The sequence below is a fragment of the Pleurodeles waltl genome, chromosome 3_1 (assembly GCF_031143425.1).
Source record: "Pleurodeles waltl isolate 20211129_DDA chromosome 3_1, aPleWal1.hap1.20221129, whole genome shotgun sequence".
Classification (NCBI taxonomy): Eukaryota; Metazoa; Chordata; class Amphibia; order Caudata; family Salamandridae; genus Pleurodeles; species Pleurodeles waltl.
Genome location: NC_090440.1, coordinates 876674925 through 876702900, shown reverse-complemented (window position 1 = coordinate 876702900; position 27976 = coordinate 876674925). Strand labels below are relative to the sequence as shown.

The following is a 27976-nucleotide window of genomic DNA, read 5'->3' as shown; positions in this document are numbered from 1 at the left end:
GCAAAAGAAAAGACAGCATTCTCCACACCTGATGGGCATTATCAGTTTACTGTTATGCCCTTTGGTTTAAAGAATGCCCCTGCCACCTTCCAAAGGTTGGTGAATCAAGTCCTTGCTGGCTTGGAGTCCTTTAGCACAGCTTATCTTGATGATATTGCTGTCTTTAGCTCCACCTGGCAGGATCACCTGGTCCACCTGAGGAAGGTTTTGAAGGCTCTGCAATCTGCAGGCCTCTCTATCAAGGCATCCAAATGCCAGATAGGGCAGGGAACTGTGGTTTACTTGGGACACCTTGTAGGTGGAGGCCAAGTTCAGCCACTCCAACCCAAGATCCAGACTATTCTGGACTGGGTAGCTCCAAAAACCCAGACTCAGGTCAGGGCATTCCTTGGCTTGACTGGGTATTACAGGAGGTTTGTGAAGGGATATGGATCCATTGTGACAGCCCTCACTGAACTCACCTCCAAGAAAATGCCCAAGAAAGTAAACTGGACTGTGGACTGCCAACAGGCCTTTGACACCCTGAAACAGGCAATGTGCTCAGCACCAGTTCTCAAAGCTCCAGATTATTCTAAGCAGTTCATTGTGCAGACTGATGCCTCTGAACATGGGATAGGGGCAGTTTTGTCCCAAACAAATGATGATGGCCTTGACCAGCCTGTTGCTTTCATTAGCAGGAGGTTACTCCCCAGGGAGCAGCGTTGGAGTGCCATTGAGAGGGAGGCCTTTGCTGTGGTTTGGTCCCTGAAGAAGCTGAGACCATACCTCTTTGGGACTCACTTCCTAGTTCAAACTGACCACAGACCTCTCAAATGGCTAATGCAAATGAAAGGTGAAAATCCTAAACTGTTGAGGTGGTCCATCTCCCTACAGGGAATGGACTTTATAGTGGAACACAGACCTGGGACTGCCCATGCCAATGCAGATGGCCTTTCCAGGTTCTTCCACTTAGAAAATGAAGACTCTCTTGGGAAAGGTTAGTCTCATCCTCTTTCGTTTGGGGGGGGGTTGTGTAAGGAAATGCCTCCTTGGCATGGTTGCCCCCTGACTTTTTGCCTTTGCTGATGCTATGTTTACAATTGAAAGTGTGCTGAGGCCTGCTAACCAGGCCCCAGCACCAGTGTTCTTTCCCTAACCTGTACTTTTGTATCCACAATTGGCAGACCCTGGCATCCAGATAAGTCCCTTGTAACTGGTACTTCTAGTACCAAGGGCCCTGATGCCAAGGAAGGTCTCTAAGGGCTGCAGCATGTCTTATGCCACCCTGGAGACCTCTCACTCAGCACAGACACACTGCTTGCCAGCTTGTGTGTGCTAGTGAGGACAAAACGAGTAAGTCGACATGGCACTCCCCTCAGGGTGCCATGCCAGCCTCTCACTGCCTATGCAGTATAGGTAAGACACCCCTCTAGCAGGCCTTACAGCCCTAAGGCAGGGTGCACTATACCATAGGTGAGGGTACCAGTGCATGAGCATGGTACCCCTACAGTGTCTAAACAAAACCTTAGACATTGCAAGTGCAGGGTAGCCATAAGAGTATATGGTCTGGGAGTCTGTCAAACACGAACTCCACAGCACCATAATGGCTACACTGAAAACTGGGAAGTTTGGTATCAAACTTCTCAGCACAATAAATGCACACTGATGCCAGTGTACATTTTATTGTAAAATACACCACAGAGGGCACCTTAGAGGTGCCCCCTGAAACTTAACCGACTATCTGTGTAGGCTGACTAGTTTTAGCAGCCTGACACAAACCGAGACATGTTGCTGGCCCCATGGGGAGAGTGCCTTTGTCACTCTGAGGCCAGTAACAAAGCCTGCACTGGGTGGAGATGCTAACACCTCTCCCAGGCAAGAATTGTCACACCTGGCGGTGAGCCTCAAAGGCTCACCTCCTTTGTGCCAACCCAGCAGGACACTCCAGCTAGTGGAGTTGCCCGCCCCCTCCGGCCAGGCCCCACTTTTGGCGGCAAGGCCGGAGAAAATAATGAGAATAACAAGGAGGAGTCACTGGCCAGTCAGGACAGCCCCTAAGGTGTCCTGAGCTGAGGTGACTCTAACTTTTAGAAATCCTCCATCTTGCAGATGGAGGATTCCCCCAATAGGGTTAGGATTGTGACCCCCTCCCCTTGGGAGGAGGCACAAAGAGGGTGTACCCACCCTCAGGGCTAGTAGCCATTGGCTACTAACCCCCCAGACCTAAACACGCCCTTAAATTTAGTATTTAAGGGCTACCCTGAACCCTAGAAAATTAGATTCCTGCAACTACAAGAAGAAGGACTGCCTAGCTGAAAAACCCCTGCAGAGGAAGACCAGAAGACGACAACTGCCTTGGCTCCAGAAACTCACCGGCCTGTCTCCTGCCTTCCAAAGATCCTGCTCCAGCGACGCCTTCCAAAGGGACCAGCGACCTCGACATCCTCTGAGGACTGCCCCTGCTTCGAAAAGACAAGAAACTCCCGAGGACAGCGGACCTGCTCCAAAGAAAAGCTGCAACTTTGTTTCCAGCAGCTTTAAAGAACCCTGCAAGCTCCCCGCAAAAGGCGTGAGACTTGCAACACTGCACCCGGCGACCCCGACTCGGTTGGTGGCGATCCAACACCTCAGGAGGGACCCCAGGACTACTCTAAGACTGTGAGTACAAAAACCTGTCCCCCCTGAGCCCCCACAGCGCCGCCTGCAGAGGGAATCCCGAGGCTTCCCCTGACCGCGACTCTTTGAAACCAAAGTCCCGACACCTGGGAGAGACCCTGCACCCGCAGCCCCCAGGACCTGAAGGACCGGACTTTCACTGGAGGAGTGACCCCCAGGAGTCCCTCTCCCTTGCCCAAGTGGAGGTTTCCCCGAGGAACCCCCCCCTTGCCTGCCTGCAGCGCTGAAGAGATCCCTAGATCTCCCATTGACTTCCATTACAAACCCGACGCTTGTTTCTACACTGCACCCGGCCGCCCCCGCGCTGCTGAGGGTGAAATTTCTGTGTGGACTTGTGTCCCCCCCGGTGCCCTACAAAACCCCCCTGGTCTGCCCTCCGAAGACGCGGGTACTCACCTGCAAGCAGACCGGAACCGGGGCACCCCCTTCTCTCCATTCTAGCCTATGTGTTTTGGGCACCACTTTGAACTCTGCACCTGACCGGCCCTGAGCTGCTGGTGTGGTGACTTTGGGGTTGCTCTGAACCCCCAACGGTGGGCTACCTTGGACCAAGAACTAAGCCCTGTAAGTGCCTTACTTACCTGGTAAAACTAACAAATACTTACCTCCCCTAGGAACTGTGAAAATTGCACTAAGTGTCCACTTTTAAAACAGCTATTTGTGAATAACTTGAAAAGTATACATGCAATTTTTATGATTTGAAGTTCCTAAAGTACTTACCTGCAATACCTTTCGAATGAGATATTACATGTAGAATTTGAACCTGTGGTTCTTAAAATAAACTAAGAAAAGATATTTTTCTATATAAAAACCTATTGGCTGGATTTGTCTCTGAGTGTGTGTACCTCATTTATTGTCTATGTGTATGTACAACAAATGCTTAACACTACTCCTTGGATAAGCCTACTGCTCGACCACACTACCACAAAATAGAGCATTAGTATTATCTATTTTTACCACTATTTTACCTCTAAGGGGAACCCTTGGACTCTGTGCATGCTATTCCTTACTTTGAAATAGCACATACAGAGCCAACTTCCTACAAAGGGGCGTTTAGTTTTTAAGCAGTACATCCCTAGTAAGAGGGCACGGTATGGGATTAAATTGTATCTGCTGTCAGAAAGCAGTACAGGATATGTTTATAATTTCCGGGTCTACACTGGTAGGGATTCCAGTATTGACCCTCCTGGTTGTCCGGCCACTTTTGGAGTTAGCGGAAAAATTGTGTGGGAACTTGCTAGACGGCTGTTTAACAAAGGTCACCATTTGTACGTAGATAATTTCTACACTGGAGTGCAGTTGTTCAAGGAGTTGTTTAGGGTGGACACTGTTGCTTGTGGCACAATCCGTTCTAACCGCAAAGGCTATCCAAGGGAGCTTGTCTGTAAAAAACTTGAGAGGGGACAGTGCAGTGCCTTGCGGAATAATGAGCTGTTAGCTATGAAATTTTCAGACAGGAGGGATGTGTACATGCTATCGACCATCCACGATGAGAGTACTTCCCCTGTGGCTGTTTGGGGTCAGGTTGCGGAAGTGCGCAAACCTGCGTGCATTTTGGACTACAATAGGCACATGGGTGGTGTTGATAGAGTAGATCAGAGGTTGGAACCTTACACTGCTCTTCGTAAGTCGTATGTGTGGTATAAAAAGTTGGCCCTACATTTATTTCATTTGGCAACTTTTAATGCCTTTATTGTATACAAGGATTGTTCACCTGAGTCAAGGATGACTTTTGTTAAATTTCAGGAGTCGGTGATAGAAAGCCTTATTGTGGTGGAACCGGCAAGAGTTCCTAGAGTAGAAGTGGTGGAGGATGTGGCTAGATTGAAAGATCGGCACTTTCCAGATCACATTCCTCCCACTCCCAAAAAAGACATGCCCACAAAGAAATGTAGAGTATGTGCCCGGAGATCAATCCGGAGGGAGAGCCGGATGTACTGCCCCGAATGCCCTTCAAAGCCTGGGCTGTGTGTGCCCAGCTGTTTTAGAAGTTACCACACAAGGAAAAACTTTTGGGAAATACCGTGAGCGTAAGCTGTCTGTTTTATATTTTCATATGTTTCACGGTTGGCATCTGTCGTGTATTTAGTTTGAGGTTTTGTGTTTGTAGTTTAGTGCCTATTTTATAATTAGTAGTTTATTTGTTGTTTATAAATTAAAAAAAGTGATTGCGGTGTGCGTGGGGTGGCGCTTGGCTGGCGGTGTGCGTGGGGTGGCGCTTGGCTGGCGGTGTGCGTGGGGTGGCGCTTGGCTGGCGGTGCCAGCCAAACGGCAGTCCACACTCCCATCAGCTGGTGTGATTCTTGTATCAGGCATGTGGGCGTATGTAAGTGATGGGCCCTTGAGTGGCGCGGTCTGTCGATGTGAGTGTTGTAATGTGCTGGGCCCGTGGCTGGCGGTGTGAATGGTCTTGTGCGTGTCATGTATGAAAGGTGTGTGAATGGACTGTAAAGCGGTTGGTGCCTTGTCGCGGCTTTACAGCTCACGAGCTGTGAGTCATTGGTTCACTTTTTTGCCTTTCAGTTATTAGCAGTGCATTTCATTTTTGTGAAATCTCTTGTTAATAAAATTTGATCCACTGAACCATCACTCACCCTCGTGCCAAATCCAACCAGTATGTGTTGTAAAAAATGACAAAACCTGCTCCGCTGTAATCAGGCGTCGCAGCACACCTGTGACACGCTAGGTGCCTCGGGTGGGACCCCGATGATGAAGCATGCCACCAACTTGGTTGGTGGGTGAGGGGTCTTCTTCACATAACCTAAGTGTGTTTCTTTTCACTATTTTAGTGTTTGGCACATCACGGACGTATGTGCACACATCAAAATGATATATTGCAAAAATACCTCTCCCTTCTATCTCTTCAGGTTTTGGGCCTTATTCTGTTGCAGGCACCTGGCCCACCCACACAAGTGAGGTATCATTTTTATCGGGAGACTTGGGGGAATGGTGGGTGGAAGGAAATTTGTGGCTCCTCTCAGATTCCAGAACTTTCTGCCACAGAAATGAGAGGAAAAAGTGTTTTTTTGGCCAAATTTTGAGGTTTGCAAAGGATTCTGGGTAACAAAACCTGGTCCGAGCCCCGCAAGTCACCCCTCCTTGGATTCCCCTAGGTCTCTAGTTTTCAGAAATGCACAGGTTTGGTAGGTTTCCCTAGGTGCCGGCTGAGCTACAGGCCAAAATCCACAGGTAGGCACTGTTTTCTTCAAAAATTTTGGTTGTGTCCACGTTGCGCTTTGGGGCGTTTCCTGTCGCGGGCGCTAGGCCTACCCACGCAAGTGAGGTATCATTTTTATCGGGAGACGTGGGGGAACGCTGGGTGGAAGGAAATTTGTGGCTCCTCTCAGATTCCAGAACTTTCTGCCACAGAAATGTGAGGAACATGTGTTTTTTTAGCCAATTTTTTAGGTTTGCAAAGGATTCTGGGTAACAGAACCAGGTCCGAGCCCCGCCAGTCACCCCTCCTTGGATTCCCCTAGGTCTCTAGTTTTCAGAAATGTACAGGTTTGGTAGGTTTCCCTAGGTGGCGGCTGAGCTAGAGGCCAAAATCTACAGGTAGTCACTTTGCTAAAAACAGCTCTGTTTTCTGTGATATGTCCACGTTGTGTTTTGGGGCATATCCTGTCGCGGGCGCTAGGCCTACCCACGCAAGTGAGGTATCATTTTTATCGGGAGACGTGGGGGAACGCTGGGTGGAAGGAAATTTGTGGCTCCTCTCAGATTCCAGAACTTTCTGCCACAGAAATGTGAGGAACATGTGTTTTTTTAGCCAATTTTTTAGGTTTGCAAAGGATTCTGGGTAACAGAACCAGGTCCGAGCCCCGCCAGTCACCCCTCCTTGGATTCCCCTAGGTCTCTAGTTTTCAGAAATGTACAGGTTTGGTAGGTTTCCCTAGGTGGCGGCTGAGCTAGAGGCCAAAATCTACAGGTAGTCACTTTGCTAAAAACAGCTCTGTTTTCTGTGATATGTCCACGTTGTGTTTTGGGGCATATCCTGTCGCGGGCGCTAGGCCTACCCACGCAAGTGAGGTATCATTTTTATCGGGAGACGTGGGGGAACGCTGGGTGGAAGGAAATTTGTGGCTCCTCTCAGATTCCAGAACTTTCTGCCACAGAAATGTGAGGAACATGTGTTTTTTTAGCCAATTTTTTAGGTTTGCAAAGGATTCTGGGTAACAGAACCAGGTCCGAGCCCCGCCAGTCACCCCTCCTTGGATTCCCCTAGGTCTCTAGTTTTCAGAAATGTACAGGTTTGGTAGGTTTCCCTAGGTGGCGGCTGAGCTAGAGGCCAAAATCTACAGGTAGTCACTTTGCTAAAAACAGCTCTGTTTTCTGTGATATGTCCACGTTGTGTTTTGGGGCATATCTTGTCGCGGGCGCTAGGCCTACCCACGCAAGTGAGGTATCATTTTTATCGGGAGACGTGGGGGAACGCTGGGTGGAAGGAAATTTGTGGCTCCTCTCAGATTCCAGAACTTTCTGCAACAGAAATGTGAGGAACATGTGTTTTTTTAGCCAATTTTTTAGGTTTGCAAAGGATTCTGGGTAACAGAACCAGGTCCGAGCCCCGCCAGTCACCCCACCTTGGATTCCCCATGGTCTCTAGTTTTCAGAAATGTACAGGTTTGGTAGGTTTCCCTAGGTGGCGGCTGAGCTAGAGGCCAAAATCTACAGGTAGTCACTTTGCTAAAAACAGCTCTGTTTTCTGTGATATGTCCACGTTGTGTTTTGGGGCATATCCTGTCGCGGGCGCTAGGCCTACCCACGCAAGTGAGGTATCATTTTTATCGGGAGACGTGGGGGAACGCTGGGTGGAAGGAAATTTGTGGCTCCTCTCAGATTCCAGAACTTTCTGCCACAGAAATGTGAGGAACATGTGTTTTTTTAGCCAATTTTTTAGGTTTGCAAAGGATTCTGGGTAACAGAACCAGGTCCGAGCCCCGCCAGTCACCCCTCCTTGGATTCCCCTAGGTCTCTAGTTTTCAGAAATGTACAGGTTTGGTAGGTTTCCCTAGGTGGCGGCTGAGCTAGAGGCCAAAATCTACAGGTAGTCACTTGGCTAAAAACAGCTCTGTTTTCTGTGATATGTCCACGTTGTGTTTTGGGGCATATCCTGTCGCGGGCGCTAGGCCTACCCACGCAAGTGAGGTATCATTTTTATCGGGAGACGTGGGGGAACGCTGGGTGGAAGGAAATTTGTGGCTCCTCTCAGATTCCAGAACTTTCTGCCACAGAAATGTGAGGAACATGTGTTTTTTTAGCCAATTTTTTAGGTTTGCAAAGGATTCTGGGTAACAGAACCAGGTCCGAGCCCCGCCAGTCACCCCTCCTTGGATTCCCCTAGGTCTCTAGTTTTCAGAAATGTACAGGTTTGGTAGGTTTCCCTAGGTGGCGGCTGAGCTAGAGGCCAAAATCTACAGGTAGTCACTTTGCTAAAAACAGCTCTGTTTTCTGTGATATGTCCACGTTGTGTTTTGGGGCATATCTTGTCGCGGGCGCTAGGCCTACCCACGCAAGTGAGGTATCATTTTTATCGGGAGACGTGGGGGAACGCTGGGTGGAAGGAAATTTGTGGCTCCTCTCAGATTCCAGAACTTTCTGCAACAGAAATGTGAGGAACATGTGTTTTTTTAGCCAATTTTTTAGGTTTGCAAAGGATTCTGGGTAACAGAACCAGGTCCGAGCCCCGCCAGTCACCCCACCTTGGATTCCCCTAGGTCTCTAGTTTTCAGAAATGTACAGGTTTGGTAGGTTTCCCTAGGTGGCGGCTGAGCTAGAGGCCAAAATCTACAGGTAGTCACTTTGCTAAAAACAGCTCTGTTTTCTGTGATATGTCCACGTTGTGTTTTGGGGCATATCCTGTCGCGGGCGCTAGGCCTACCCACACAAGTGAGGTATCATTTTTATCGGGAGACGTGGGGGAACGCTGGGTGGAAGGAAATTTGTGGCTCCTCTCAGATTCCAGAACTTTCTGCCACAGAAATGTGTGGAACATGTGTTTTTTTAGCTAAATTTTGAGGTTTGCAAAGGATTCTGGGTAACAGAACCTGGTCCGAGCTACACAAGTCACCCCTCCTTGGATTCCCCTAGGTCTCTAGTTTTCAGAAATGCACAGGTTTGGTAGGTTTCCCTAGGTGGCGGCTGAGCTAGAGGCCAAAATCTACAGGTAGTCACTTTGCTAAAAACAGCTCTGTTTTCTGTGATGTGTCCACGTTGTGTTTTGGGGCATATCCTGTCGCGGGCGCTAGGCCTACCCACACAAGTGAGGTACCATTTTTATCGGGAGACTTGGGGGAACATAGATTAGCAAAACAAGTACTATTGCCCCTTGTCTTTCTCTACATTTTTTCCTTCCAAATATAGGAGTGTGTGTAAAAAAGACATCTATTTGAGAAATTCCCTGTAATTCACGTGCTACTATGGTCACCCCGGAATTCAGAGATGTGCAAATAACCACTGCTCCTCAACACCTTATCTTGTGCCCTTTTTGGAAATGCAAAGGTTTTCTTGATAGCAATTTTTTACTCCTTATATTTCAGCAAATGAATTGCTGTATACCCGGTATAGAATGAAAACGCACTGCAGGGTGCAGCTCATTTATTGGCTCTGGGTTCCTCGGGTTCTTGATGAACCTACAAACCCTATATATCCCCGCAACCAGAGGAGTCCAGCAGACGTAACGGTATATTGCTTTCGATAATCTGACATTGCAGGGAAAAGTTACAGAGTAAAACGTAGAGAAAAATTTATGTTTTTTTCACCTCAATTTCAATATTTTTCTTTTTCAGCTGTTATTTTCTGTAGGAAACCCTTGTAGGATCTACACAAATGACCCCTTGCTGAATTCAGAATTTTGTCTACTTTTCAGAAATGTTTAGGTTTCTGGGATCCAGCATTGGTTTCATGACCATTCCTGTCACTGACTGGAAGGAGGCTGAAAGCACAAAAAATTGCACAAATGGGGTATGCCCCAGTAAAATGCCACAATTGTGTTGAAAAATTGGGTTTTCTGATTCAAGTCTGCCTGTTCCTGAAAGCTGGGAAGCTGCTGAGTTTAGCACCACAAACCCTTTGTTGATGCCATTTTCAGGGGAAAAACCACAAGCCTCCTTCTGCAGCCACTTTTTCCAATTTTTTGGAAAAAAACGAAAATTTCACTGTATTTTGGCCAATTTCTTGGCCTCCTTCAGGGGAACCCACAAAGTCTGGGTACCTTTAGAATCCCTAGGATGTTGGAAAAAAAGGACGCAAATTTGGCTTGGTTAGCTTATGTGGACAAAAAGTTATGAGGGCCTAAGCGCGAACTGCCCCGAATAGGCAAAAAAAGGCCTGGCACAGGAGGGGGAAAAGGCCTGGCAGCGAAGGGGTTAAGTCACAGTTCTGAAACCGACGTTTTTATAAAGTTGGCATTTCCTGATCCTGATTATTTCTTGTCTGCAGCCTGTATCCTGGGTCACCTAACTGATTAGCGTGCTGGTTGGCCTTTGTGTATTCCTCAAAGACAGTGACACAAAAGGGGAATAGTTGTTGGTAGGATGGGCCATTCTGTCAGGATATGTGGGGCGGAGCTTTTCCCTGTCACATTTACATTTCAAAAGTAGCAGAATCATCAGAATGCTCATAAAGAACTTCACATTAGCCTTTAGTCAACCCAGACACTTTGGAGCCTCTGCAGAAAGAAAGGACATTCCAGCACCATCTGTGGGAGGGGGGGGGGGGGGGGGACTATAAATGCTTCTACCATTTCAAAGCTGGCACCAGGTGTAAAAATAAGACCCTCAGACCCATTCTTTAGTTCACTCATGGACCTGCAGAGGGCCCCCTAACCCCTCCTCTCACCTGAAGGGCTTCCTTGTATTTTAGAGTACTGACCTGTTGTTGCTTGGGGCTAGTTTTCTACTACAAAGGACTACCCTACTGCTTCAGAGTGACTCCAAGGGATAGTTGGCTGGCCTCCTTTTTTGAACTACAGGGACATAAAAAGTTTCAACAACTTGAATTCTGCATCTAGACCCTGCCGGAAGTGAGACCTATCCTCCAGGTGTTGCACACAGAGTCCTGGGCCCTTGAAAGTGGTGCTCAAAGTGTCCAAACAGCCAGAATCCAGAACTTGGGACTTAAAACCTTTTTTCAACAAAAAGTGCTCTGAAAATCGACAGGCCACCAAGACCTACCTGCTCATTGAATCTCCCAAGGTGCATCACCAGTCAGTCTGACTTTGCAGAAATTCCAGCTACCTTCTTCTCCACAGCAACAAATCATGTTCAGCAGCTCCTCTTCAGAAGGGTATCCAGCCTCCTGGAGCCCTCATCGGATACAGCCTGGTTTCAATGAATTTCAACTTTTAAAAAAAGAGACTAGGGCCTCATTTAGAATTTGGGGGAGTGCGGGGGGGGGGGGGGAAGAGGGGGAGAGAGAAGAGGGGTTACTCAGTCACAAATGTGATGGATCCCGTGTCCGCCATATTACAAGTTGCATAGGCTACAATGGAATGATAATATGGCGGACAGGATATCTGTCACCCTTGTGACAGAGTAACCCCCTCTGCCAAACTCTAAATCAGACCCTAAGTTAAAACACAGAAATCTTCACCACATCTTTATCCAGCAGCTCCCCAAAAACTGCCTCTCTTCCTTGAACACCAACGGTAGCCAGGGGTGGCTCCTTCGCTATGGCAAAGGAGCGTTGCCCCACTGGCTGAGCCAGAAGCAGAAAAATAAAACTATTCTTTACTATTTTATTTGTCTGCTTCTGGGTCAGCCAGTAGAGCACGGAGGGGCGGGGCTGGACCACAGCAGAGTGCACCTAAGTGTGCATCTGTGTTTGGCCGGCCGTCTGAGGCCATCTGTGTACACAGTCGGGCTGGAGAAACTGCACATAGCCCAGCCTTGTTTCTGAGTGGCAGTCACTGCTGCTCAGACCAATCCTGACGATGCTTACATGTAACGTTTAGCATGTAGGCAGCACCAGGATAGCTGGGGAGCCTGTGTTGGTGTCCCAGCGAATGCTGGGTCACATCGACAAAAGGAGCGACGAACAAGGCTGCGGCATCCCTGAAGGTAAGTTCAATTTCTTTTATTTTATTTTTTCCCCTCCATGTCTGCCTCCCACCCCCACCATTTCCCTTGTGATTAGCGGAGGCCCCCCACTACCGGTTGCCTTGCCCCACTGAACAGACATTTTTATACAAAATTTCTTTTGAGCATGAAGGTAAGCTGAGACCGGGTCCATTCCACCTTGTGTATCTGAACCGTGCTCCATCAGTCTTCCATAACTGTCGACTTTATCCCAGTCTTGCGTGACTAGATGCCTGCTAGTAACAATTGGACCCTTTAGGTGCTAGTGTTTACTCGAAATGCTAAATATGCATATTTTTTTTCATCTTCTATATACATCGCCATACCGCTTCTGGGTTTTGCGTCTCAATATTCATTTTTCCTTGCCATTAGCATATCGGGTATTTCTACCAGGTTCCATCTGTATCCTCACCTTATGGCTAATTGTTTTGCAAGTAGTGATAGTGCTGCTCTCTCCCTCTTAATTCACGCACCGACACCTACATTATTTATATTCTCAAGGCTTTAGCTGCGATATTCATTTTTTACAAACCCATTTATTTCTTGGGAACACCATCACTTTACCAACAATGTTTTTACGTCATATATTTGTTGTTTTTAAGTAGTCACCAACACTTACTTTGGTTTCTCCAGCACCATGACCACGAAATTTATGTCGGCCATTTCAGCACACCTTGTTTCGTAGTTTATATATGTGCTTGGCCTCTGTGACATTTGTTTTTTCTTTAAATGCAGCTAGATGCACGCACTCTCTTCACTTTAATAATTAATAACTTTTTCATTACTTTCCAGCATATTCCTTTGGCTTATCATGGCATGTCTCAACATTTGAACCCATACCAATTTCTTCAGAGACGGTTTACTCGGAATACAAACAACACCACTTTGTTGGCACATGGTACACATTTATTACCAGATCTGTTGCAGTCACAGTTTTGCTGGACTCGTGATTACTATTTATTTCTTCAAAATAGAAATATCTACAAATTTGGTATCTTCCTTGTTTCTAACCTATTGGCATGACTCATCACATTCGCTTAAAATTATTTTTCTTCACTGAGGTTTTTTTGCCTCCTTTCATTTGTAGGCTTGTGATCTAGATTAACCAACTGAATGGCTTTTTAATCATATTGCTGGCCTTTTGTATACATTTGTCAACTCTCATAATTAGGATCCCACCAACTCTTCTTTTTGTTTCTGCTTCACGATGCACTTCATGTAGTCAATCTTTCACCCTGGTTTCCACTTTTCACAGCGCCTATTGTATGGGTCACTCTCATGCGCATGTACCTCCTATTTGAGGCACCCCATTGTAGAATATAACCACTATTTTAAATATCTACCATTGACTCTTTCTTTCTGTATACTATGTCCCACTTTTCTTTCTTACCCTAAATTCACTTTCAATTTTGCTTCTATTCTTCCCAATTCCCTTTTTCTCCACTGACTTGAGTTTGTTAGTTTTTCTTTTTATCCTCATACCATACTCTGATTGCCATATTCTGTGTCCATAATTCTAGATCTATAGCCTTGAAAAAGTCCTTGTGACGAAACACGTGTCGGCTGTTTACAGAATATACTTGCATCACGAAGAATAAAATCTCTTCAACTTCCACACTATGTTTGGACTTTGACTTCTTGTTGCACTGTGGACCTGATTCTCTGACTACTTTCGGTGTGCCCTGGTATTCTTAGACATGCACAATGGGTTCTACTGATTGGATTTTTGTCTCAAATTATTTATTAAAGTTTTCTCAATTTTCTCAACTTGTGTGGGATTGGTCTTGTGTTGTGTTTTCACTTTATTCATGTTTGGATACTGCATAAATACTTTAACACATTGCCTCTCATTTAAGCCTGACTGTTTTTGTGCCCAGCTATCAGTGGTTGCTCACAAGATAATTTAGTGACTTTTGTCCCTGGCAGCGATTCTGGCTTTTGCTTGAGAAGGGTTCTCACCCTGCTCAAACAAAAAACAAATTTCCTACAACTATCGAACCCAGCGCAGAAAACAAGAATCTAAAATGGAGGTTACAACAGGGGACACTGTGGGCTTGTGGGGATTTCATATACACGCTCTGCATATATAGACACCACCAGTGGGGAAAAGGTTCTGTAATCAAGCCCTTCCAGACTCAACGACTGTAGGGTGGAATTATGCACAGTGAGTGAATATAGAAGACTTCATGTAAAATAAAAGGCATCAATAAACAAATTTTGTTGCAGGATGTCTGGGCGCCCCTTCTCCTGCCCACTCTGCTCTCACTTGAACTACTGTATTTGCTTCAAATTTTTTACATGGTCTTTGCTTGTTATGTGAAATTAAAAATCATTTCATGTTTACATTTCTTACAGGAAACACCATCAAGCTCCACTGTAGTGTTTCAATTTATCACATTATTTTACATAATTACTGTGAGAAAAAATGTTTGTGGATTAGGAGCACAATTATCGCACGCAAGGTAGTGCTTGGCATGAATGTTTGAAGAACGCTTCTTTTTAGGCCCAGAATACAACTATTCTCCAAAGATGGGCACAAAATGCGACCCTCTTCCCCCGTTATCATGTGTGTGGTGTGCTAACTTGAGTGCACTCTTTCCACTGATTGCATATCTGGAATGGGGATCTGCATGCAACTTTTCACCTTTTTGGAAAAGTATGAACCTGCGCTTTGTGCTATCTAACCCCATGAATTGCACCAGGATCGAGCTGATTAAAACATCAAGCACAATCATGATACCGGGCACAATTTGTGCCAAACTTGCAGGGCTGTTTCGGGTGCAAGCAGGTGTCTGCACCGAAAGTCTGATTAGTTGTCCCTTCATAATCATGCCCAAAGTGCCTCTATGACACATGGACGTCTAAGTTGCAGCTCAATCGTGATCCAAGTTAATTAAAAGCACATCGAGGTCTTTTTTTGTCACCCCTTTACCTCCAAGCTTTTCTTCCGGGCTAGAGGTAGGTTTCCTAACCCCCTCCCCCCTCACCCCTTGAGCTGGAAGGACAGACACCATTCCTGCACACATTCCTCGAGGGATATATATAGAGGTGGGATTTAAATTGTGAGAGCAGCCGAGGGGCTCGGATCTCTTGGCGGGATTAGTCTCTGATAACATTTGTAATGATGATACATGGACAGTGTGCTAATAACATGGTGCACGTATTCACAGCTCAGAACCACAACTGTGAACCACTCTGCAGGGAGGTGACGGGCAAAGGACAGTGACCCAAGGCAGTGTACACCACTCTCTACTGTGGGGCAAGAGTGACGAATCCCCACAAAAGCATCACACCGACCAATGCCAGCACAAAGCACGGAGAGCACGAGTAATTGGCGAATGGTGCACTATACAAATGCTAACATAAGAGTAGTAACAGCCCAAGACTTATGGGACACATGGATGTGTGATTCACATGGATGACACCCCTACATTTTTTAAGAGAATGACCGTTCTCTCCAAAAGTGCACAATTAATACAGATCGCCCTTACTAAGCAAACAAACCCCATATCAAGACAAAAAAACACTGCTAATAAAGAAACAGCCTCAAATACGCTACTCATACACGTCATGCATTAGCATGAAACACCTTGCCACAAACACATGAGAGCCCACACCCAGTAAGATGTAAATGTGGGCAGTCATTTAAACAAAAGTGTAAACAAACCATTACAAATACTCATACAAGGACAGAAAAGGTACAGGCATGAAAACACGCGCAAAAAGACAATAACACATTTGCAATCTCAACAGAAAAGAAGATTAGATTCCTAAAATGTTTTTTTTATTGTCAATATTATTATGAGAGTGGCCATTGTGTCATAACTGAGCCTGAAAAGAAAAAAAGCCATCAAGAGCTTGTGGAGCATTTCTAGGAGTTTAGTGGTCTGGTATTACATTACACATTGACATCATTGGCACAGAGACTAAGGCAGTAGACTGTGCACGTGCTGGCGGCGATGGCAGACAACACAAAATTGTGGCGCAGCTGCCTGGAACGCATGGACCGCAAACACAAATGTCCCATGGACAGCAGAATGAATGGATTATATATGTTTCTTTTTATTTGAACACAGTCGCAAGTGTTGAAGGAGCAACAGTCCTTGGGGTAGACAATGATTCTCCTCGCGTCTCCAGTGTACTGTGTCATCCTTGAGAAACCGCTGCCAACTGTCATGGCGTCCCTGCCGTTGTCTCCATCTGCACCTCCGCTAAGCAGCCCAAAGCACACCGAGCTCATTTGCAAAGCTCTAAAAGGTTCAGGTCAAATGGGCGTGGCCGCCCAAGTTCAAGGGTCGCATCCCGCTACTTTCTTGGAATGGGGCTTTACAGAGAACGAATCCACGCAATCCCCGGATATAACACTGTGAGGTTCTATTTACATTATTCACATACAGTCTTTGTACCCAGCGGCCATTTCAAGTTAAATAACTACATTATTAGAACACTGCACTTCAGTTTTGAACTCACCATGGCTGAGCAGTCAGTGGCTTTCGTGTAATTTCTACAGTGAATGAAACTGTCAGTCTCATAAGGTGCAAAGTTAAAATTAAAATAAAAAAAAGATAGTCCCACAAGAGGGGGAAGATTCCTGCCTCACCGACCCTGCAGGATCTTCGCTACCTACCGTTCAAGTTTCCCTTGCGCATCTTCATTCAGAGATCCTGTCGTCAAGGGAGATTTTATGGATTTGAGACCTCCCTTTACCCCTTCCTACAAGGAGTCCGTATTCAATGACAACTACTATTATTTAAAAAAAAAAACTATTAAGAACAGGTCCAGAATTGGCACTTGTGTAATGTCCAACATGCTTTGGGAAGGCCGCATGGCCCTAATCGGAGGGATGCGGATGTGTATCCGTGTCAAGAAGTGTATTTCCTCCTAAAGGACTTCTGTGGACAAAAGAAAGAAAACGTGTTAGAAAAGTGACCTATGGACAATATTAATACCATTCATTGAGTTATCTATAGAAGGACAGTTTGAAAGTATCTGCATGTTTAATTTTCCCCTCCTACACATAGCAATGCAGGCCAAATACAACTCCCCTTCTTCCACTGCTTCCATAGTGCTACCCCACATCCTACATCTAGCCCCTACGTCTGTGGGAGGTTCTGCAACCAGAGAGGAGAGAAAATGTGGCCCACAGAAACCTAGTTGCCGTGGCATCCTAATCAGCCATTCCAGCCCTATGTTGGCCTTGAGTGGAACACTCCATGCACCCTTTTATAAGTTGAAGCTCTGAGGAGAGACTGAATGGCAGCTACAGGCTCTCTCTCTCAGTAAGGCACCATTACCTGTGATCTGGTGTGGCTGCACCACTGGCTTCTTCAGGAAGGGCTCATCTGTGAATGCAATGATGGGGTCGTTAGGGAGGCCAAGGCCCCTCTCCCCGTGGCTGCTGCCAACGTGGTTGGGCAGCTGGATCACTTCCTCAAAGTCCTGCTGAGAATCCTTGGATGAGAGGCCGTTTTTGTGTTTCTCGGACTGCAGACCATTCACTAAGGGCACAGGCTGGACCATTTCATTGGCAGGAAGGCTGGAGAACATGGCAATGATAAAAGAAAAGATGTGGTCACAGATGTTAAAAAAAAAAACAAATCAAACAAAAAAGTAATCATTTTTGGCATGTTCACTTTTTTCTAAAATAAAAAAATAGAATTGTCTCTTTACTCATTGCAAATGCAATAAACCTAGTGGTTCGTAGTCTGTTAATCATTTTATTAGCAATTCAATGTGATTTCTTCTGGCCATTGTTAGTTTAAAACTAAGATCTTTCCTACCTTCACATTCAATTGTTTTTGCCTTAAATCCATCACTTGAATATGTAGTTAGTGTTATTCCTTATGATTTGCTGTTGCTGCATAATTCATGTTGTTTGTTTTCTTGCAGTATTTTTAGTCTAATAAAATATTTCAACTGGAAAAGATATGCTTAAAGGTGTGAACATGGATTTGTCGCTGGAGAAGATAAAGTTACGGGTAGAATTGGGTGAAAGTAAGGGTTTTAGGGACAGATGTGCGCCATGCAAACGGCCTAACACGATGCACATTCAAAATTGCGAGTCAGTACCGACTCGCAATTTGTGAACGCGACTCGCAAATAGGAAGGGGTGTTCCCTTCCTATTTGCGACTCGCATCGCAATTCAGAATTGCTTTGTGACCAGCGAATGCGGTCGCAAAGCAACTTGCAGTTACCACCAGAGTCACACTGGTGGTAACTCATTTGCAAAAGGGAAGGGGTCCCCATGTGACCCCTTCCCCTTTGTGAATGTTGCCCAGAATGTTTTTTCAGAGCAGGCAGTGGTCCAATGGACCACTGCCTACACTGAAAAAACGAAACCAAATGGTTTCGGTATTTTTTTCATTTTGCAACTCGTTTTCCTTTAAGGAAAACGGGCTGCAAAATGAAAAAAATAAACTGCTTTATTTAAAAAGCAGTCACAGACATGGAGGTCTGCTGACTTCAGCAGGCCACCATCCCTGTGAGTGCAGGGACTCTCTATGGGGTCGCAAAATGCGACCCACCTCATTAATATTGATGAGGTGGGTCTTTGCGACCCCATAGCGAGTCGCAGACGGTGTCTGAGACACCGTTCTGCATCCGAGATTGCGACTCGGAAATTGCGAGTCGGACAGACTCGCAATTTCCGAGTCGCAATCTCGGAGTTTGCAACATGTGGCCTTTAGTGATTTAGGGTTTGAGTGAGGGATGGGATGATATAAGGGCTGAGGATTAGGGTAAGGTTTGTGGTAAGAGATGGACTTAGGATTCAGGTTAGGGCTGGCATGGTGTGAGGTTTAGGGGTGCAAGAATTATGCAAGGATCATGGCAAGACATGGAATTAGGTAAAACGGGTTCATGGTGAGGTTTAGGGTTATGCTAAGTTAAGGCATGCAGATACGTTGCAGGGGTAGAGTAAGAAATGGGGCAGGGTTGAACTTGGTTTAAAAGTTTGGGCTGGGATAAGGAGTAAAGCGCTGTAATAGCACCGGCGCTTGCTACTCCAACCCTGGCTGTAATCCTACTTTTTGTATTTCAATTGAAATACATGCAAGCTACGATGCAATTGGCACAACTTTTTTTTACTAGTAAGGTTTTTAAATATTTAAATAAAACCATATACCCAGGAAGTACTTGTTGTGGTTTAATGTGGGAATCACAAAAGAGAAAGCAGCCCACATTACTACAGCCAGTGTTTGGGAACCAGTAGACTTTGGAAGCCCTTATATTCGGTTCCAATTCTGTCGCTCGAGATGCACACATCACAACATTCTGACAGAAAAGGGATCCTTTCCCACAAACCCTTCTGACACAATAGCAAATGACTTGCAATCTTTGTGACGTAAATTACTTGCAGTATTCCACTAAAATGTAGTCTCAGGTGCAGTGTTTTGCGATCAAACCACTGTGATTTCCAGGTGACAGTGGGCTGAGGAAGGCGGACTGTGGAATAGCGCTTTGGGCCCCGATAGTACATGCCGCGGTACTGGTTATTTAGACATCTCTTTGTAATTTCCCAACTGCTGATGGAGGGAGGGCTGCGATCTCTGAACGCCTGCTGGGTCGGAGAGGGACAACAGCAGGCGCATATTCTGCTTAGTTTAAAGCAACGGTGGCATTTATCTCTGTCCAATGTCGGGCCCACTTGTTTGATAAACTGAAATCTGCAGGGACAAAGGGGGTTTGCTCAGAGTTGGCCTCCCTCACCCGTGTTTTTCTGGCTTTTTTTTTTTTTGCAGCGACCTCGGCCCATGGGCGCTTTAACACTTTGAATGAGCACCAGATACATTACACGAAGTCAGACTTCCTTTGTGCAGTGGACTAGGCAATCCCAGTTGGGGCGCTACATGGCTCTCTCCAGCTAGGTTTACGATTTGCCAACACATACAGGTGCAGCTTAAGTCCCTGTAAAGAGGCCACGGCGTGTATTAGAAGTACTGAGAACCGCCTTTTCACCCGAGTAGACTTCAAGCACACCCTCAGGCACTATACGTTGGTTACGCCCCAGTGCTGTAATTCAAATGAGGGGACCCGCGGAGAGAGAGACGCAGTCTAGTCTCTCCGCGGGTTGATTCGGGACGGGGGAAGTGGCGCGCAAGGCGCCTGATAGGACAGGAGGTAAGTAGGGGTGGGGTTTTAGTTAGGTTTATAAAGGGGGTGGAGGGTGGGGTCGGCCCTTTGCGCGCCGACTATGAGGGTAGGAGATTCGTTTTAGGTAAGGGGATTTTCCGTTAGGTAGTTGGTGTAGAACAGCGTGGGGTTTTACCCGGTTGCCGGGGAACAGAGACGCGGCCGAACTAGCAGGAGCACCGGGGGAAGGGGGGGCGGCCCCGCGGGCAAGTCCACGACGTTTTTTGGTGCTAAGCCGGGAGGCGGGGAAAGCCACCCCGTTGGACCGGCCCAGACAGCGCGACATCGGAGGGAGCGGGCCCTCGGGCATTTTTTCTTATTCCAACGCGCGCAAGGAGCGCGCGGCGGCACGAGGCGGCCCCCGGGACTGAGGGCAACAGCAGGAGGTCGCGTTGTAGAGGGCCAGCGGCGGCAGGCCCTGCGGAGGCAGCAGAGCACCACACCCTCGAGGAGGGCCCCCAGAAAGGCAGCAAAGAGTACAGGGCGGTGAGGGCACCCAAAAACAAAAATACATATTTTTCAAGTTTGGGGTAAATTTAGATTTAGGCCCCATTGCCACCCCCCACAAGCAAGGGGGCCACAAGGAGAAGCAGTTGAGCCCGTGTGCCAGGGCAAGACAGGCCCAAAAAAATAAATAAAATTATAATAAAAATTAAAAAATTAAAAAAACAATAAATATATATATTATATTAAATTTAAGGAATAAATAAAAATAGCCATAAAGCACACATCTAGGACAGATAGTAGCCCACATATATACCCACCCAGAGCCCGGGGAAGCGTGAACAGGACCATATTAGAACGACTTGGGCCCGGTTGGAGGTATGGCCACAGGCCACGACGCAGAGGCAGTCAGGGCCGCGCTGCGCGTACTCGGCGAAGCAGGCAGGGCAGATTTGCTCATGCCAGGGGTTTTAGACCAGGCTTGGGTCGGGATGGCACGCCCCACCAGGGCGGCATCTGGCAGGGTCGCGGCCGCAGTTGCGGCCTGTGAGTCCCAGGAATCCGAGGGGGAAAAAGATGAAGGGCATATACCCCCCGGCCAGGGCACGTCGGAACAATCACGTCACGGTGCACAGAGCCCGCTGATGTTCGGCGAGAGGACACAAGCTTCCCAGGCTAAGGGCACGGACAGCGCACAGACAGATTTGGACCCCGCAGGCCCGGGCAGGCGGCGGGGGGGCGGTTTTGAAGGGCAAGGCAGCGAGACAGAGCAGGCCATACCAGGGACTAGCGGGGTTTGCGCCCCCCTAGATTTGTCTTACCACAGAGGGGAGGCCCCCAACACAGGTTGTTTCGGGGCGCCAGTAAAGAAAAGAGGCAAGTATGCCGGGAAAAACAGGGGAGGGCCGGGGAGGGCCAGGACGGCGCTCCGCCAGGCCAGGGGGGGGAAAGTTAAGTCACCACAGGAACCAAGGGTCGTGGCGAGCCAGAGTTCGCACACACAGGGGAACTGGGACCAGGCAGATACCTGGGATCTAGAGGCCAGAATCAGGGAACAGCGCAGGGCGGTATTGGAGACTGAGGCCAGGTGGGCACAGCTGTGCAAAGATAGGGAAGAGGCGAGCGCCCACAGCGAGACAACTCATAAAACTAGAGAGGCCAGCGGGCAACCAGGTATGCGGCAGCCAGGGCAAGATAGAGGAACCTGGGTATGGGTGCCGCAGGTAAGAGGCGAACAGGGTCAGGAGGCTAGAGCGGCCGAAGGGTTAGTCGGCGCGGGGAAGCCCGGTGACGCAGACGGTCACAGGGACAGCAAGGCAGCGATGCTAACGACAGAGGTTGGCAAGAGGAGGTGCACGCCGACTGGGCGCAAGACGGCCCAAACGCGTTGGCACGAAGCACTGGAGGGGTCTACGGCGGCCTTCTCCACACCGAGGGACCGAGGACAACGTCAAGAGGACACGCTTTCTGCGGGCAGGGAGGCAAACGAGAGTGCCTCAACCAATGTGAGAGATGTGGGTCAAAGCAAAGGCCAGTGGGAAGGCGAAGATGAGTTGGAATTGGATTACGAGGAGGAAGGGGATGAATGGGAGGATGGCGAAATACGCGATTGGGAGGTGAGCGCTGTGAAAAAGGGTGTGGGGCGAGGGCGCAAGAGCGGCGCAACCTCTTCTGTAACCTGTTTTGCAGGTTACAGCTCCGCTGGAAGGCCCCACCGGTGTTCGGCAACTTACGCCGCGTGGCAGAAGCCTAAAAAGAATACCAAGGAGTCTGGGAGACACCGCTGGAGGTAAGAATTGGTGGTCAGTGTGGGGCGAAGGGAGTGGGTTAACTAAGGAGGCTAACACGAAAAGGTCCATTGGGGTGGGAGACGGGTCAGTTTTAGAGAAGGCAGGTGACAGTGACATCCACATCCAGAGGACTGTAGAGAACAAAGATAAGGAAAGCACCGCCACGAGTGGGACGGACCCAACAGGGAAAGGGGATACAGGAGAAAAGACGGGAGACGACAAGGAAGGGGTAGGGCACAGGAAGAGATTGCCGTACATGGGTTTAGCCATGCCATTAGGCTCGCATGTGGCCGAGAAAACAAAAAACAAAATATGGAAGCACGAATATGTAGACGTGTTTAAACTGTTACATAGGGACATACAGGCAAAGGAAGGGTCCAAAGAAGAAGAATGGGAATTAGCACGTAGGCCTAGGGTACCTATAACAATGGACAACTGGACATCGGCCTTTTTGATATTCGCCAGTATATACTGCGAGAAATACCCGGACAGGGCCATTGCACTTTTTAAATACATGGATATAATTAGGAAGGCCCAAATGCATTTTGGTGGTTTCGCATGGCTCAGTTACGATGAGGAATTCAGGGCCCGGGTGAGTGTCAATCCGGAAAAACCATGGGGTGACGTGGACCCGAATTGTGGATGCAATGGATGGCATCGGCACAGACAGCGGCGTCCACTCACACTGCGAGTGGCCTGCCAGTGACATACAAGCCCTTTCAAGCTCGCCCCGCCCAGGGAGGGGCGGGCAATACCACTAAGTCAACAGGGACAACGGCAGGGGCTTGTTGGAACTTTAACAAAGGTTTTTGTTCCAGGGCACAATGCAGGTTCAAGCACGACTGCTCCAAGTGCGGGGGCCGTCACCCAGTCACCCAATGTTTCTCTTTGTCCAGCCCAGCTGAACAGTGGAGGGCCGCCAGAGGGAGAGGGGGACATGGCACTCCTGCGCAAAAAGGGGCCTACACCAGTTAGACTGGAATTCCTGTTGCCATGGTTACATAGATACCCAGACATGGCTAAAGCGCGTCTACTCGAATGGGGTTTTAGAGAAGGTTTTAGAATAGGTTACCAGGGCCCTCGGCAAAGGAGATGGGCTGACAATTTGCGGTCAGCCAAAGAACGCCCACAGATAGTACAGGACAAATTGGCGAAAGAGGTAGCGTTAGGCAGAATAGCAGGCCCATTCTCCGGGTGGCCAAGTGACACCCTGATGATATCCCCTTTGGGAGTGGTACCCAAAAAAGCACAGGGGGAATTCCGGTTGATTCATCATTTGTCTTGGCCGGAAGGGACGTCTGTCAATGATTTTATTGCCCAAGAGGACTCTAAAGTAATTTACGCGTCAGTGGATGATGCGATAAAGCTGGTTTTAAAATGTGGCAGGAGGGCGGAATTGGCGAAATGCGACATTCAATCAGCTTTTAGACTGCTCCCTATTCATCCAGCAGATTTCGACCTCTTGGGCATGCAGCTAGACGGCAACATATACATGGACAGGGTGCTGCCCATGGGATGCTCGATATGTGCGCTTTTCGAGACTTTCAGCACATTTTTACAATGGGTCTTTGTAAGGGTGAGCGGACATAGGTGGGTGACGCAGTACTTAGACGACTTCCTATTCGTGGGGACAGCGGCATCTGGGGCGTGTGGGCGGGCCCTGGATGGTTTCCAGAGGCTGACACAACAGGCAGGTGTGCCTTTGGCTCCAGAAAAAAACGGAGGGCCCCGTGCCGATTTTAACTTTTTTGGGCATTGAACTGGATACGAAAGAACTGGTCGCCCGTTTGCCAGCGGCAAAGGTGGGAGAAATACTGGATTGCTTAGCGGAGGTACGCACTTTGCACAAAATGGACTTGAGAATGGCTCAGAGGCTATTAGGCTACCTTAATTTTGCGTGCAGAGTAGTTAGGGGAGGTAGAACTTTTTGTAGGCGTTTGGGACTTTCCATGTCAGGTGCCGTACTTCCGCACCACAGGATAAGAGTATCATTGACGTTACGAGAGGACATTAGAGTATGGGAGATTTTTCTGAGACATTTCAATGGAGTGCCAATGTCCTTTGGGGAGTCGGACACGGTATGTCAAGTACAAATATTTTCAGACGCAGCAGGTGCATCAGGTTTTGGTTTGTTTTGGGACGGGAGGTGGTGTGCGGAGACATGGCCGGCATCTTGGATGCAGCAAGGAAGAAGCATTGCGTTTTTGGAGTTTTTCCCCCTTTTAGTTGCGCTGGCAGTGTGGGGACAAGAATTAGCTAATAGGACAGTGATTTTTCAGATAGACAATATGGCAGTGGTAGAATTAGTTAATAGACAGAGAGCAAGGGACCTCAGAGTTTTGCGCTTGTTGCGCCAGTTCATGTTATGCCTGTCTCTGAATGTTATTTTTAAAGCTGCGCATATACCAGGGATTTACAATGAGATTGCAGACTCACTATCTCGTTCACAGTGGCGGCGTTTCCGCGAATTGGCACCTGGAGCGGATCAGATCAAGACTGTGGTCCCGGCAGACATCTGGGAATGGGGGGCATGATGATCACGGGGCTGGTGGAGAGGTCATTAGCAGTATCCACACGGCGTAATTACAGAATGGCATGGTTGGAGTTTCAATCTTTTGAACAGTTTTGGGGCAATTTTTGGGCACAAAGCCTGCCAATGTTGGAAGCCAGGACTAGACGCTTCGTGCTGTTTTTGATCGGGGAGGGTTTATCTCCAGCCACAATTGGTGGGAAATTGGCTGGTGTGTCTTTTTATGGCAAATTGTTTTTCGGTTATGACCCAGCGCGCAACGATTTATTGGGAAAAATGCTGAAGGGATGGAGCAGGGTTAGAGCGAGCGGTGACAAGCCAGCAAGGGAACCCATTACGTTTGAAATGTTGGTAGAGATGGTACAGGTGCTACCAGTTTGTTGTAGGGATGACTACGAGGCAAGTTTATTTAGGCTATGTATGTTGTGGATGTTTTTTGGCGCATTTAGAGTATCAGAGTTGTTGGGGGTGGGGAAAGAAATCGGGGTACGAAGAAAAGAGGTATGCGTGCATAAGGACAGGTTGGGGATATGGCTAAGACGGTCAAAAACTGACCAGCTGGGGAAAGGCAAGTGGATATGGTTGAGAAAAGGGGGGGTGGAGTTAGCTTGCCCGGTTGAGGAATGGGTCAATTTCAAAGAGATGGCCAGGGGCAGGTGAAACAGGGGTTTTCATACATGCGTCAGGGAAGAAGCTAACGAGTTATCAACTTCTACAGGTCATGAGGATGGCCTTAGGAAGGATAGGGCGGCGCGCAGGTGACTACGGAACACACTCATTTAGGATTGGCGCGGCAACGGAGGCAGCACATTTGGGATAGGATTGGGCAAAGATCAAGGCTATAGGGAGATGGAAGTCTAGGTGCTGTGAGAGATATGTTAGGCCTTGAAAAACACGGAGCGGATAGAAGAAAGAGAAAGGGGTGGGGGTGGGGGGGGGGGGTTGTGTTTTTCAGGCATTTGTTACAATGTTTTTTCTTTACAGGCTGTGTGGCCGGGCCGAAGACGGGAAAGATGACGACATGGTTGGTCGGCCATTCGTTTGTGCACTGGGCAGCGAAATTTGCAGAGAAGCAGGTTTACGGCAGATCATTGGGACTGCCCAGCAGAAGTCATGAAGTGCGTTGGTGGGGCAAGAGCAGTATGAGGTGGGGGAGCCTGCTTCCATTTATCACGAGTAACTTGCCTCAGTGGGGATGCCCAGATTTGTTATGGATACATCTGGGGGAGAATGATCTGGTGAAGCTATCGGGGCTCACTTTGATTCAATTGATGCAGAGGGATTTGGAACTTTTAAAACAGAAACTATATGGAACATGCTTGATATGGACGGAATTTGTGCCGAGAAGGGTATGGAGAGGGGCGATCAATCATGGAGCCATAGAGCGGGCTCGGAAAAAATTGAACAGAGCTATGAGAGTTTTCTGCTGGGCTCAGGGGATTAAAGTTTTGAGACATGGGGACATAAAAGAACAAGAACAAGTTTTGTTTCGAGACGATGGGGTCCATTTATCTCAGTATGGTATGGTGTATTATATCACAGAGTTGAGACTGATGCTAGAAGGCGCATGGGGTACAAATTTGTGTACCCGGAAATAAAGGGGGGTGGGGCAGTGAAACGCCTCACGGGTTTCTCTGGTTGGCAGGAGATGGGGGAGGGTGGAGAGCCAGGTGCGGGCTTGTCCACCCTTCCAGGGGGAAAACAAGGAGGTGAAGCATCAGAGCGGGGAGGGGTAGGCTACAGGCAAGGAAGGCATGGGCGGAATAAGGGAGCATATACGGCAGGAAAATCGACGGGAGACATTTGAGGAGAAAATGAAGGCGAGGGAGTTTTGTAAAAGTTAAAGTCTGCCTTAAAAGATATACAGTTAAAGGTTTTAAAGTATTTGTTTGTGTTGAAATCCTGTTCTAATAAAATGACCTTTTACACCAACATGAGTGTCACGTATGTATGTCCCGATGAGGGGACCCGCGGAGAGAGAGACGCAGTCTAGTCTCTCCGCAGGTTGATTCGGGACAGGGGAAGTGGCGCGCAAGGCGCCTGATAGGACAGGAGGTAAGTAGGGGTGGGGTTTTAGTTAGGTTTATAAAGGGGGTGGAGGGTGGGGTCGGCCCTTTGCGCGCCGACTAGGAGGGTAGGAGATTCGTTTTAGGTACCACCCACCCACCCAGCTAGGAAGGCAGGGGGAGGAAGGGTTTTTTCAGTTAGGTATATTAAGTTAGGTCAGGTAGGGGGGGGGGGGGCAACAGTCATTTTAGGACAGGTGAGCTTTAAAGGGTTAGCAGGAGATGGGGGAGGGTGGAGAGCCAGGTGCGGGCTTGTCCACCCTTCCAGGGGGAAAACAAGGAGGTGAAGCATCAGAGCGGGGAGGGGTAGGCTACAGGCAAGGAAGGCATGGGCGGAATAGGGGAGGATATACGGCAGGAAAATCGACGGGAGACATTTGAGGAGAAAATGAAGGCGAGGGAGTTTTGTAAAAGTTAAAGTCTGCCTTAAAAGATATACAGTTAAAGGTTTTAAAGTATTTGTTTGTGTTGAAATCCTGTTCTAATAAAATGACCTTTTACACCAACATGAGTGTCACGTATGTATGTCCCGAGGCTTCACAAGCAGTTCTACAACCAGGTCCTGCATTCAGACACTAAAGACTGCTTACTGGAATTCTTTCAATGTGGCTGATCGAGTGGGACAAGCTCTGGGTGGCGTCAGTTTCTATCTTTAGAAAACGCCAGCAGGTACTAACTTCAGAAACCAACATTCACATTTCCAGAAAACACTAGGCTTCATCAATGGGTACGAAGATTAAGAAAACCGGTATAGCAGCAGTGCCATCCAGTGGTCAACTGTAGTAAGACACTGCTCGGTCGAGCTTTTCTTTTAAGCTCTTGTTTTACACCCCACCGTACTAAAACTATTGTTATCATTTATTTAACATATAGAGTGGTGGATTGGGCTCCACCCAGATGAGTATTTTTCTCACCTCATGCGATCGGCTATATAGTGTATTATTCCGCTTCCCATGGAGTGCTAGCATTGCCACGAAGGAAGGACTATTTTGCATCTTAAAAGTGCACTGAATCATTACATTTTAAATTCCTTATCATCTAGATGCATTCTATGCACGATGTAATAGCACGTAATGAGAATAATTACTTTGTTTTACTTTGAGCGGGTATGGCAGTGATATTCGTAGCTTGTCAACTAATGTAGTCAAAATAAGCTTCGAAGGGGGTGACCTAACATCACTGTACGGGCTGGAACATTAAACATGAAAGGTCAGTGACTATCGGGATGTCAACATTTTCAGCACCCTCAAATACGCTTGCACGGCGAGGGAAGACAAAAATAA

The 27976-nt window shown here is 47.7% G+C and overlaps 1 protein-coding gene across 4 annotated transcripts in view; it reads right to left on the bottom strand.

Annotated features, from left to right (window-relative positions):
* Positions 1 to 15494: 15494 nt before the first annotated feature.
* MAP7D1 (MAP7 domain containing 1) overlaps positions 15495 to 27976 on the bottom strand; it is a 265245-nt gene continuing 252763 nt past the window's right edge. For all 4 annotated transcript variants that reach the window (XM_069223843.1, XM_069223844.1, XM_069223846.1 and 1 more), the window contains 2 exons: positions 17027 to 17268; positions 15495 to 16624 (listed from right to left, as the gene is read on the bottom strand). In XM_069223843.1, coding sequence (XP_069079944.1) covers positions 16614 to 16624; positions 17027 to 17268 — 253 coding nt within the window. In that variant the 3' untranslated portion in view covers positions 15495 to 16613. The remainder of the gene's footprint in view (positions 16625 to 17026; positions 17269 to 27976) is intronic.